The 13,230-nt window shown below is 40.7% G+C and overlaps 1 protein-coding gene across 1 annotated transcript; it reads right to left on the bottom strand.

Moving 5' to 3' along the window:
* Positions 1-817: 817 nt before the first annotated feature.
* Positions 818-10,145, bottom strand: LOC134047688 (phospholipid scramblase 1-like). The gene is made up of 8 exons (XM_062499024.1): positions 9,049-10,145; positions 8,170-8,250; positions 6,548-6,705; positions 5,506-5,548; positions 4,203-4,423; positions 3,258-3,419; positions 2,052-2,213; positions 818-850 (listed from the first exon to the last, which is right to left on the bottom strand). Exons 1-8 carry the CDS (start codon positions 9,092-9,094, stop codon positions 818-820), a joined length of 906 nt encoding a protein of 301 aa, XP_062355008.1. The 5' UTR covers positions 9,095-10,145.
* Positions 10,146-13,230: the final 3,085 nt, after the last annotated feature.

Genomic DNA, 13,230 nt, shown 5'->3' with positions numbered 1-13,230 from the left:
TATTCAAGCTGATGTCATATGATATGGAATGTGCCTTCGGTGAATTTGTGCCACCTGGCCTGGTTGTGTCCCCTCCCAGGACCGTGCCCATCCCCAGCCTACTCAAGGCACGTGGGATGCTGGAGGTGCAGCTCTGCTGCTGGGCCAAAACAGGGCTGAGTTATCAGCACCCTTCCAGCTCCCAGTGAGGCACAGCTCTGTGAGCACTGCTGGGGGAAATGAACTCCAGCTCAGACAGACCCAGTACACCGGAGTAATAATAACATTTTACACTCGTTTCAGGTAGTTCTGTTCAAATGCATTACTTTGCTCTAAATGTATATATTTGATGTATTTGATAGGAAGATAGAAACAACAGAATGTGAACACCAAGGCAAAAACTACCAAAGAATACCCAGGAAAACATAATTGTCTCCTTATTATGCTTAAATTATCATTATTAGTAGTATTGAATATAGAAGTATTTCTCTTTTTTAGGAATCAAAATATTATTATAGTAGCTCTAAATAACTACTATAATTAATTATTTTAAAATTACAGAGTTCTTGGTAAAGAAAAAAGGTTGCTATATACTTCTTAAAATCATATTATTGATCTGTAGAGATAGAGTCTTTATTTGAATACTAAAAATTATTTCACCAGATTAGAAAAAATAATAAAAAATACCATAAAACTTTTAGCTTATAGAAATGTAACTATACATTTCTCATATGCTTACTGGAGCTCTGCAATTCATTGGAAAGTTGGGAGATCCGTGCTCTTCTTCCTTCCATAAAGAACATTTAGATTTCATTACCAAACTGCTGCTCGATGATGCTTAATTACCACTATACTCAAAAAACATGAAGTCCTAAAGGGAGAAAAAAGAATAAACAAAACAAACAATTCTTAAATGTGGTTCTTAGTTCCGAGATCCCCTGGCTGCATGGCAAGATACACCTTCCTCTAAGAAACCTGAAAGGGTGAGAAGAAGGTGGGGACACATTTGCCGTGCCCTCACCAACTGGGTCTCTCAGAATGGGACATCCACAGAGACAGAAAGATGGCAAAAGACCAACACGGGAACTTCTAATTTATCACTAGCCAAACCTGTGCTTCCTTTACTCAGAATTTCTGCCCTAACTTTGTTCAGCCTGACTCATTCTCTCTCATTTTACCTCAGACTGGAGTCCACCACAATAATGGCTGCCTTTAGTTTACTGGTGGGGCCCCATTTCTGTGCTCAAAAGCCCAGGCTGCTCACACTTGCTAACGCTGCACCTGCTGCACGTGGTAGCACTGAAACACACACAGCTGAACAAAACCTTGTTCATGCACAGGGCTGTCAGAGGTTGGTGAGACCTTTCCAAACTCAAGGTGCTTCACATGCCCCTTTCCTGCCCCTCAGCAGCCCAGCCAGCACAGAAGCAGTGCATGTTTTGAAATGGTGCCTTGATGCACAATTGTACTGTTAGGTGGAAACAGGAGTGTGTTCAACACTGTTTCCAAAGAGGAAAGTGAGCTGCACTGCACTATTGATAGTCTGAGTGCAGCTGAGAACTGCTCTGACAAGTTCAATGAGTTTAGCCTCCACAGCAGTCCCTCCATTTGGAAACTACTGCTGTGAGAGCATTAATCCTGCTCAATTCAGTGCTTCACAAGCTTCCAAAGAGAGCTGGGAGGCAGTGGCTGCAGCATTCAGCTGTCCATCAGCCCAGCGGTTGCTCAGCCTTTGGATGGGTCTCTTGGCTATTGCTAATCTTTATTTTGCTGGTTTCACCATTCATAAACTTGCTTTCCTCTGCTCAAGAGTCTGTAAGAAGTCCTCCCTTTTCCTTTTTTCAGCCCACCAAATATGAAACTCTTCTTAAATACAATTAGCACTTCATGTAGTCCAGAATAAGCTTATTGTCCAAAATAATTCTGTGTTGCCTTTTGTGGTCAGTTTAACACACAGAAGTTCACAAGCTGAAGCCCACTTGAAGGAGCTCAAAATTAACTCCTTTACCATCACAATTTAAACATGGAGACGAAAAAGTTTGTATTCATGTATTAGTGAATGATGGACTTACAATAAGGAAGCAAGCACCAATCATGACAGCTTTCATTTTCACATCAAGGTCCATTGGGAATGAGATTCCAAAATTATCTGCATCTGTGAAGGCTTCCCGCACAAAACCAGTCCACTGCTTAGAAATCCTCCCAACAGCACAAGTCTCATCCACAGACTTCACCTATAGTTTAACATAACATTTAAAAAAGTATCATCAAACCTGTCATTCATAATATTCCCAAATCCATTTTGGAACATATGCATTTAAAAGCTTCAGACTATTATTTTGATTAATACAGTTATTGAATGCAAGGGCTTGTACCAAAAGGCAAAGAGACTATTAGAAAGTTGGTCTAAAGTATTAGAGCCATGAACTTGATTCTGAATCTGACTGGAAGTTCAATTCCTTGATGGTGCTGGGATATAGCAACCACATGCACACACTCTGCTGGAAGTGGTGTCTTTTAGCCAAGACAGTGAATTAGTTTCTCCTGCCATGCATCAAGAGCTGCTCAAGTGAAAATTAAACAAATTACATTCTTCTGTTCAAAAGGAGAGATTAGCCCTCTAGGAACCTTGCGTTTTCTACGGTTAGATCCAGTCTTCTGGGTCATGTGAAAGACTAGTTTCCAAAATAAAAAGACAAAAATTTGCTGCAGTAACTATTTGCAACATTATTTTAAACATTAAATTGTGACCTCATATGTCTTTTACTTAATGTCCACAAAAACAATATTGCATTAATCAATATTATTTTAAAAGGAAAGTTGTAACTCTTCAGTCATCCAACTATATTTCAGGTCTAAATTATCTTAACTTACTAGTTCATTGAATGTTTATTAGATCATTAAATAAATTATTGAAGGAAGTAATTTTAATAAATACTTGATACAGCTGCCTATATTTTTCTTAGAGCCTGACATAAGAGATTCAGTAAGATTTTGCTGCTAATATTTTAATTAAGTGATTTGCATGCAGCCACAGGGAATTCCCAGTGATCACTGATGAGTAGCTTTAACACATCATTTCTGGAAGTTTGTCTGGTTTGTCTAGAGTAATTTAGGTATCTAGAGAAGTTCTTTGATTATATCAGCATTCAAAGATGATGTAGTACTTAGTATATACCAGAGTTCAGTTCAGTTGATAGATAGTAAGTCAAGCAACAAACTAATATCAAACCACTATCAGAAAACAGATACATGCAAGCAATTTCTACATTGCATACCTCAAAATTAACGTCCTCACAACACCGGCACACAATACACGGGCCAATAATTTTCAGCATATCCATTCTTTTCTCATCTTGAATGGTAAACTTTGGCAGGCAGGCATGCCAGTTCTGGACAACATAACCAACTGTTGTTCCTGGAGGTGCCTGGACTTCCAGCTTCACAGGGAAGAGAAAAACCTCCACATGAATGATCATGCATGAATGAAATGCTAGCGAGACAAAACCCACACCAGCACACAAATGCTAAACAACCTATTTCTCCACAACAATCTGGCTTTACAAAGCATTTTGCTGCAAGTGTTTTCAGAAGAGCACTCAGATTGCAGACCTCTTATTCAGTTTCTGCCTTCAAGAAAACTTAAATAAGAGACTCCTCAGGTTCTGGAGCACACAAACTATGCATCTACAAATTAAAGACCAAAGTCCAGCGAAAGAAAGGCAGTGAATATCCCAAAAACATTCAGTGGAGGCATTATAGGGTGCAGCTACTGCAAATGCCTCAGCAGGAGCTCTGAGTAGGCTTAGATTTAGAGTTTCAGAAGTTGCATCATTCCAGAATTATGTTAATATTTTAAAAGCTTCATGATCTCCTGTGTTGAATGCCACTATAGCTTTCAGAACTGTAAAATGGAAATTCTAGCTGCTGTTTTATGAAAGCTGTTGCCTTACTCTTCCATTCCAAGTCCATCCCCAGTGCAGGTTTCAGCACCAGCCACAAATTCAATGAGATTTTTCATCACCGCAATCAGCATTGGCCAGTGAGTCCAAGTGTTGCAGAACACTTGCATCTTCCCAGACCAAGAACCCTATGCACAAACCCCACACCTTACTGGCAAACCCTGACTCATTTCACCTGATCTCCTGATTCATGGCAACCTGAAAACTGCACAGGAGGTGCCAGTCCCACGAGAAGGAAGGCAGTGAGAGGCAGCAACTCACCTCCTGCAAGCAGCAGGGGCAGCAGCACGAGGAGCATCGCAGAGGTCTTTGCAGCGTTATCACCTCGCGGCCCAGGTTGTCAATAATGCGGATGGTGAAGGGCCGTGATGGCCCACAGCAATTCCTGGTGAGGCAGTCAGTGTCCTCTGCTGCAAAGTACACCCTTTGTCCCAGTGCATTCTTGATTTCATATTTGTTGTTCGTTTCAAAGCCAGTCACAACTGAAAAAGGGGAAGAAACCTGCTAAATTCCTAGGAGTGTCTGGTCAGTCACTGCCTGCTGACTCTGCAGCTGCTCTTTGGGAAGGCAAGCCTTGCTCAAAGTCAGTCAGAGGCAGTTTCTGGCCAAGGGAAATGATAGGAAAAGACCCTCAAGCAGTGAAGCCTGATGGAGAAGTTCAGGGGGAAGAAGCCACCATAAACAAGGACATGTGAAAAGAAATGGGAGATTCCCATCTGTCCCCAGTGTCCCTCCCAGCCACAGGCACCTGCTGCCTGAACAAGCACCACCATTACCAATAACACAGCAGGGAAGGCTCTCGGGGGAGAACTGAATGGTTTAAGAGAGGTGTGAATTTGGGCGTGAAGCCAGAAAAGAGTACAAATACATTCAGAATAAGAAAGACACAAAAAAACCCCTCTCGGTCTAGATTTACAGCAACACACATCAAAAGCAACAAGAGCCAGGACAGAAATTTTAATTAATTTCTACAGCAAATGAAAGCACTCTTTTAAGTTTTAGAAAGAACCGGAAAGAAAAATGCAGTAGTAACATTAGGGGTCAGCTGGGATGTATGGTGCATTTTATTTCTTCTGTTTGAAAGGCATTGATAATACAACTTGGATATTCTTAAAGCACAGAATGAGGGGAGCAGAAGGAAAGTCATTCAGTTTGCTAAAACAGCAGGATTGCCTGTAAAAGGGATCAAAGCCACATGCCAGTCCATGAAATTAGGTGGGATATGGCAGGACAGAAAACAAGATCTTAAAGTAAGGAAGAGAGGAAAATAGAAATCATTGTTAACAAGTAACATTGGAAATGTGTGACTTCATCTATAACTAGCTATATATCAACTAGAGCATCTACAACTAAGATTATTCAGTTGCATTGCTGTGTATCTTTTGAGAAATAGAACCTGCTGAATATCTCTTCCCTCCTATTTTCTCCTTCATCTCTTCCACTTCTTCAGGACTTCTGCAGGAATTGAGACAGGTAATACAAGAAAGACAAAGGTGGTAACCACCTTAAGAACACAGTGACAGAAAAAGCCTAAACTTTTTAGATTAAAATACTTTGTACTTACTCTCAAGAAGTTCAAGTTGCTGATGAATTAAGATCTGGTCAATCTGCTCATGGTTGAAAAAAATAAACAGAATAAACAGTTAACAAGTTGCAACTAACAAAAACTGCAGTTTTAAGAACCTCTGATGTTTAATAAAAACATATGGATCAATGCACTGTAGAGGTGGATTCTCTCCCAGCTGAGCTATGGAAATGGCTCGCTTGCCTCCTTGCCCTGTCCTCTGCCAGTTTAGCAGAAGAGTGTTCCAGAGCACTGGAGCTGGACCAAACTGGGCTGCTTACAATCACACAGGGCTAACACACCTGTGCTCCTTTCAGGACTCAGCTCTGACATCATGTCCCAGAGACTTCATACAGACAAAACCAGGAAATTTTAGAAATTAGGGGTATTTTAGAGTGGAAGCTCAGCTACTGCTCAGCTCTAAGGAAAATTCAGGGTAAAACCAGCTTCTCCTCACCAGTGCTGGTTTTTTTGCCTTTTTTTTTTTTTTTTTAGGACTTAGTATCAGTAATAATCTTTCCAGTGCTGAGATGAACTGTATTTTACAGTACAAAGACATATTCAGTAATGTGAAAACAATTCTTATTTTGTTATTAACAGTCTCTGTGCTGTGAAGACTGACTGGCAGCTCTATTAACAATATTAAGAAGTGTGAAGAAAGCATAATGTAGAAAATTAAGTGTTTTTAATATGCTAAGAGTAGCCCACATTATAGATATTTATTCTGTATACCTTTCCAAAGGACATTACATCTCCCAAACAGTAACTTCAGAAACGGGAAGGATGTATGACAGCCATGTGTCCCTCATTCTTTAGCACCCTATTTGGCAGGAAGGTGCTCCAGGAACGAGTGCTACATCTCTAAGAGATATCTCTGCATTCAGACATTACAAAAGGCTTCACTCAACAGCCCACAGGCAGCAACCCACGCAGCTGCTTCATAACCAGATAACCAGATGCTTTATTTGGCTATTTCATGGATGCAGGCTGCTCCCCAGAGCAGAATACCTCATCTCTGGGGAAGGAGGAAGGGTGCAGGTACCTGTGTGAGGTACTCCAGTCCAGGAGGGCAGTTGGGAATAGAAGGAGGAATAGGCATCCAAATTGCCCCGCCCATGGTGGGCTGGTTCTGGACAGGTGGAACGGCAAATCCACCTGGGAATCCCATGGGCTGTGCCTGGAATCCATAGTTCACTGCACCTGTGACATTTGGCATGGCAGGAGAGATATCGTTATGAAAGTTAAATGTTGGAAAAGAATTGACCCATCCATCTTCAAAAGAGTAATTTATTCACTGTTTGGAACTATAGAGATACCTTACATATTTGAGTTATGAATACAATAATTCTCGTAAGGGGAGTTACACTGCTGTGGGAGGTTCTGATGCCTCACACAAAACCAAATAAAATAAATAAAGAAATGCATCATTCTTGAATACGGAAGAAATTTCATTCACAAAGAGACAGTCAATTCAAAAAACAGAAATAAATAAATAAATAAAGGGCTTTAATAAGTAGAGAAGAAAGGATACTTTAACTTGCATGAAAAGCATTGGCATTTACATGCGGCCAGTTGACCAAATGAGGAATTTTAAGACAAGTTTTCCTGGAACTATACCTTCTACTTTCATGAAAAGAAACGTCCTTTTAGCAAAGTTCTTTTACAGTTTTCAAACCAGATAACTTGCAGGCTGAAGGTCTACAGCCCACACCAGCTCAGCACCAAATTTCACACTACATTGCAACACATGGACCAGCGCATGTGAAAATTCATGCTGTGGCCATAAGCAGGCCAGTACCTCAGGTGATGTAAACAGTGTCTGAAAACTCCGCACACCGTCTACCTACTGCTATTGTGGGCAAGTGTGTGCACACACAATTACTGAAAATAACAATGCTCCTGCCACCTCCGTGGCACAAGCAGTGAGTGCTTGTTCCCTGCTAAAGCCAAGTGCACTCGGAGACCTCAGAGTGCCTTGTCCCAGGATGCACAAGCTTTAACTTATGAACAGCACAGTAACTTACGCCAAACGTTTTGCTTTTTACCTCTGACTTATGCTCTGAGCCTGATTGTTAGATATTTATTGTGATTTGGTTCTTCACAAAGAAATCATTGCCAGAATGAGAGAAGCTGTTCAGGAGCGCTGCATTTTGAAGTGGAAGAGAAAAATGAGACAGAAGAGGAGAGAGCAAGTAAGGGAAAGTGTAAGTTAAATCAACTGCAAAGTACAGCAACAGAGTATGAAACAGGAACTGAATACATGCAGAACTGCAAGAGGAAAGCAACTCTACCTTCACTTCTGTATTTCTAGAGAAAAGGAAAGTGAAATACTGAAGTAACTAGTAATGATAATTTAAAAATATGGTTATTAGTAACAACCTGCTGCACATTAATTGCAATCAGTAACACCTGGCAAACCTCTCTAGCAACATCCCCACAATGACCGCTGAGGAATACCTGATATTTTTAACTCCTACCACTGTTGGTACTGCCCAGCACGTACTAACATGTAGAACCACTAAGGAAAGAAATTACATTCGGGCAAAACAGAAATGAAAGGAAATTCTATAGAATTAATAGCAGAAAAGTAAATTGGAGATGATCACCCTTGTACAACCCCATATTCTCCATGTTTATTTCCTAACAGCCTCACAGATCTGTAACCAAGCCACCCACCTTGGTAAGTCCCAGGGACCGGCTGAGGGGAGCCATAGGGCATTCCAGGGGCTGTGGCAGGTTGAGATTCTGGAAGAATAGAAAATATGCTCTGAGTATGGATAATTTCCTCCTACCTTGGGTAAAAGATCCCCAGCACTGACTCCTTTTCCAGAGTACACACAGAACAAAATCTAGGTAGCTCTTTTCTGTATAGCAAAAATATACAGCAAGATTGTATTTATGAACAGTGCCTGCATCAATAAAACCTAAAGGAGTTCTGGTCCCTAAAGCACAGGAAAAAAGGTACTGCACAGGATGTCATGAAGATGTCCTAGAATCACAAAATCATTTCACTTGGAAGGGACTTCCTGAGATCACCTAGTGCAAGCCCTGCTCAAGCAGAATCAGTTCACTCTGTCTGGAGCAAAGATGTTTTTGTTCATTGATATTTAGTAAGAGGCTTGAATTCAAAACATTGCCAGGAGCTGACAGGCTGCCCTCCAGTACAGAACAAGGCAGTGAGTCATTTCCCTCTGTGTAAAACACAGCTTCTTCAAGTTCAGACTATACTAACGCCTCACCAGCAGATGGAGAGTGTTATGGATTTAAAAACTTTTACCAGAGTCAGTTTGTATACAGAAATAACTTGAATTTCAAGATTAATAAATTATTTATTATTTTTACTTAACTCCAGAAATCAAGATCTGAAAATGTAAGCTCTACGTTTTGTAAAATATTCAATTTTAAAATGTGAATAATTTCAGGCTAAAACATTCATCCACATTTCATACAATTAGAAGGTAAACTAATAGCTAAGCCAATATTGCTTGAATGTGCTGTCTTTGATGTTAGCAAAACTTGACATTTTGGTTATATTTTACTCACCTTGCATTGTTGTAGATCTGCTTGTAGTTGTTCTGCAAAAAAACATTTTTGTCTCATGATTTTTTAAATATATAATTTCACACAAGAGCTATTCAGAATTCTCTACTATTGATAAAAGATAGTTGCTTCTCTTAACTGTATGGGAAAGTGAAATTACAAATACAAGCAGAAATAAATATCTCAGCTTTCTTCTAGGCTATGTCTTTACTACTACCTTAAGTCTGACTTTTCTATGCCTGCAGTCATGTTTTGAGGATCCTGAAATCATCCTCAACTCAGAAAAGCATTGGGATGTGCAAGACTCCACTGTGCAGCCATTCAGAAACAGCCTGTAACTCCTACAAACAATTTACTGCAGTAATTTAAGGGCTGCTGGATCACAAACCTGCTCAGGTAAACCCTGGAGCAGCCATGCTACCACCTACTCAGTTCTTGAAGCTATTCTACTTCCCTAGAGGTACTACTAAATATCACATTTCCATATCATACTTGCCTTCACAGGATAACAAAGGGTGGTTGCCAAGAGGAATTTTAAAAACCAAAAAAACTAAACAAACAATACAGCTCACACACAAAAAAGCATTAAAAAAAAACAAAACAAAACAAAAAAACCCCACAACCAAACCCAAAACAAAACAATAATTAAAAACAAAACAAAAAAAAACCAAACACACACACACAAAAAAACCACTTACTGATACCAGCTTAAACCTTGAGAGTGATTTCTTTCTCTGGGGCAATGAGTGAAGCAAGACAACAGCAGCAATGGCTATTACAAACAGATCCAAAACAGTCAGGAGATCCAAACGTGAAGCTGTAAAAAAGAAGGGTACAGGCACTCCTTTTTAATAAGATTGAAAGCTCTAAAATAAAAAATAAACCTAGCCGTTCTTTAAAAATTATCCAGTTCAAGATAAACTACCAGTATATTTTCCTGTTATGATTTTTCTAGCTGCTTCAGTTCAATGAAGGTGTTGTACAAGGCTGAGAAATGAAACCGAAAGCAATTCCTCCGTTTTCACTTCCTGAGTAAAAGATCTCCCAGGATGATGTCTGATGCTTCTGGAATGTCATGGAACTAGCTCACTCTCCAAATCCTACAGAACACCCTATTTCAGAGCAGTTTCTTGTAAAACATTGCTTTTTTCATATACTTTTTCTTCTACTTTACTAGCTCTACTAACAAAACCATTGTCCTGTTACACACACTTTAACTGGACTGGTTAATAGAGTAGATTGGAGTGTAGTCACTGTATGAATGCAGGAATATAACAAATTATAGAATAATTATTTAAACTAGCAAAAGATCAGTTTATATTGTGAGATAGTCCAGCTACATGAACTTCAATGAAATACTGAGAATTACAACTAAACCCTTTGGTAAAGGAAGAGGAGAGACAGAATCACATGATTTATTTAAAAGAAAGGCTTTGTAGTCATCCAGAATCTTTCATTGTCCCTACAACCACACACACAAGCCACTGTACGATCTAGGATTTAGAAAAGGTTGATATGCTCTATAGTAGAAAGCAATAAAGATTTTACAAAACTCAGCCCTCATTTCATCCCTAGATAGTTCCATTTTTATGAATGTCCGTGTTTCTTTTCAGTCACTTTCTCATTTTCAGAACTACATAACACAGCTACACATCCCTTAGCCTGACACATGTCACTAGATATGCTGCAAGTCATTCAGACATGTCATAACTACGTTAAGTATAGGACTTCTGCTCTTGATCAGAAAAACAGAATATCAGCATGATAAGCATTTCTTGCCCAGTATGACAAATAGTTTCATTTCTTATCCAGTCCACTAAAATGCTGCGAAGAGCACTCCCAAGCACAAAGATGCTTAGTACCACATAAATAACAAGCCAGGCTCTTTCCAAGATTTCCAAGAAGTTGTAATATTCAAAAAACAGGAAGCGAAATGGCCAGAAGGCATGCATTAGTTCACCTTTTGTGACTTTTATTTTTAATGTTGCATTATATTAGACTGTTCAGCCCCTGGATTTTAGCCTTGTCCACTGGAGAAACAGTATGCTTAAACATCATCTAGTGGCTTTAATCAAACTTAGATTAATCTCTGATTCAGAGTTATTTCTGTCCAGTGTTAACAAAATATTAGTCAGAGAATGAATTAATTTTCTAATTTTTTATAATTTTTTTTTGTTCTGATGCAGTAGGGTACCCTCTCCCCTTACACTGCCTTTTCTCCCGAGAGCAGGGAGCGGCAGCACCTGGCGGGAGCTGGCAGCACGGCCAGGTGAGGTGCGGCATCAGCCAGGCTGAGAGCAGGGCACATCACCGCCAGCGCCGCTCGCCCTGCTGGCCACGGGACCAGCCGGCTCCGTCCGCCCCGGGCTCAGCCCGGGCAGCAGCACCGCCCTTCGCAAGCCTCTGCATCCCCTAAGGGCTACACGCGAACCTACCCCGCACCCGCCACCCGCAGAACGGGCGGCGCTCGCCCCGCCAGGCTCAGCCTCAGCCCCGCGGATCGTCCCATCCCCATCCCCATCCCCATCCCCATCCCCATCCCCATCCCCGTGAGGACACCCTCGGTACCTGACAGCAGTGTCCGGGGCACTCCCGGCCCGCCAGGGCGCTCCGGACCCGCGGCTCCGCCGTGCCCGCTCCCTCCTGCGCCGCTCCGGGAGGAGGGAGCCGGGGCAGGGCCGGGCTCCGGGCAGGAAATTGCTGCCGGTACTGCCAAGAAACGCCGACGTTTCTACAGCCTTGCCCTTCGCGACATTTGCTTTCTCCGTTAATATCAGCATCAATGCCGATTCAGTCCTTTTAAAATTAATTAGCTAATTAATTAACTTAATTTCTGCCTTTTACTCGGAGAACGTCAGGTTACATATAGGTGATAACGCCAAGTTCTATGTCAACCCCGAAAGGAGAACAAATGCATTTGGAACAATTTTACCTTCCTTATAAGGCAGGACCTCGTGGAAAAATATATTTATGTGGACTTCATAGTCCACAGGAACGAGAACGTACAATACTGAATTGTTTGGGAAACAAAGGACTTGCAGTAAGTCGGCTCACACCCTGATTAACAGCTCCGGTGAACCGATCTTCTGCGTCCCTTTCTGTACATCCATGGACCTCAGACTGGAACCGCTGGTGTTCACGGATGCCCCTTCAAAGGAAACTGCATTCCATGTAAACCACACACACCTGATCACAGTAACTGGTGCATGCATGAAACACAAGACTGGGGATTCAGTAAGTGCAGGTCACCTTGGACATACTCTGTTCTTGTCTTCTACCTCCCAAAATAAGCTCTCCGTTTCAATATTGAACTTTCCATAAACAAAACAAAAAAAAAAAACCCCTCCCAAATTATTATTCTAGCCCTGAAATGAATTTCACCTAAAGAGATTTGACAGGGATTTGGCGATGTTATTTTGCTCGTTTCCTCAGGTACAGGAGAATCTAATCTAAAGCTGACTAGCATTTTCCCACACATCTGCACTGAGTCCACTAAGAGGATTAATAGCAGACAGCAAGAAACATGTTTTAAACATCTCTTAAGAAATAGGTATAGAATTATTTTGACATAGTTGGGAAATTAGAAATACATGGTAGCTTTTGATACTACCCTTCTTTTTTACAGGAATATAGCATAGTTATATTTAGCTTGGTTCAAACTTATATACTGAAATTCAAGTTGTATTGCCAAGCAAACATGACTTTTTGACTTAGAGATGAATGCTATTTCTAAGATGAGAATATTGTTGTCCTATCAGAAAGAACAAAGATAGCAGCATATCTCTTTTTTCACGCATCTGTAAGAAGGGGGAAAAAAACCTATTCACCTGCAGTGGCAGAAAAAAAAGATGCCATGATTCACAAAATACAAAGTAATTTATCAGTCTTTCCCATATCAAATAATGTTCCAGTTCTTACCTAGCTAGGATGACTGATGTTGCAACTGACAGTGCTTTTCTGTTAGATCAGGTCAGTACCTTTTTACTCTGTCCAGATTTGATCAGCAGGGGAATGCCTAAAGCATTCAGAAAAGAAGTTAAAATTGTTTCAGAGAGGAAAATAACCATGCTCCTAGTAATTTAGTCTTTTAGGTTTAAGGATTTTTACCTGAAAATAAACATTCTTTGTAGATTCTTGACCCTGATTTCTAGGACTTCTATGTTGCTTATGGTCTGGATATTCAGA

This window comes from Cinclus cinclus, chromosome 10 (assembly GCF_963662255.1).
Source record: "Cinclus cinclus chromosome 10, bCinCin1.1, whole genome shotgun sequence".
Classification (NCBI taxonomy): domain Eukaryota; kingdom Metazoa; phylum Chordata; class Aves; order Passeriformes; family Cinclidae; genus Cinclus; species Cinclus cinclus.
Note: the sequence above shows the minus strand (reverse complement) of the source record. Positions and strands in the feature narration are given on the sequence as shown.

Excerpts from the sequence above, each read along its gene's own strand:
- LOC134047688 (XM_062499024.1), bottom strand. The coding sequence starts at position 9,094 with ATGTTTTTTTGCAGAACAACTACAAGCAGATCTACAACAATGCAAG. Across the intron at positions 5,549-6,547 it reads GACTGGAGTACCTCACACAG|ATTGACCAGATCTTAATTCA; the intron begins GTACCTGCACCC and ends AACCATGAGCAG. Across the intron at positions 2,214-3,257 it reads GTGAGGACGTTAATTTTGAG|GTGAAGTCTGTGGATGAGAC; the intron begins GTATGCAATGTA and ends GTTAAACTATAG.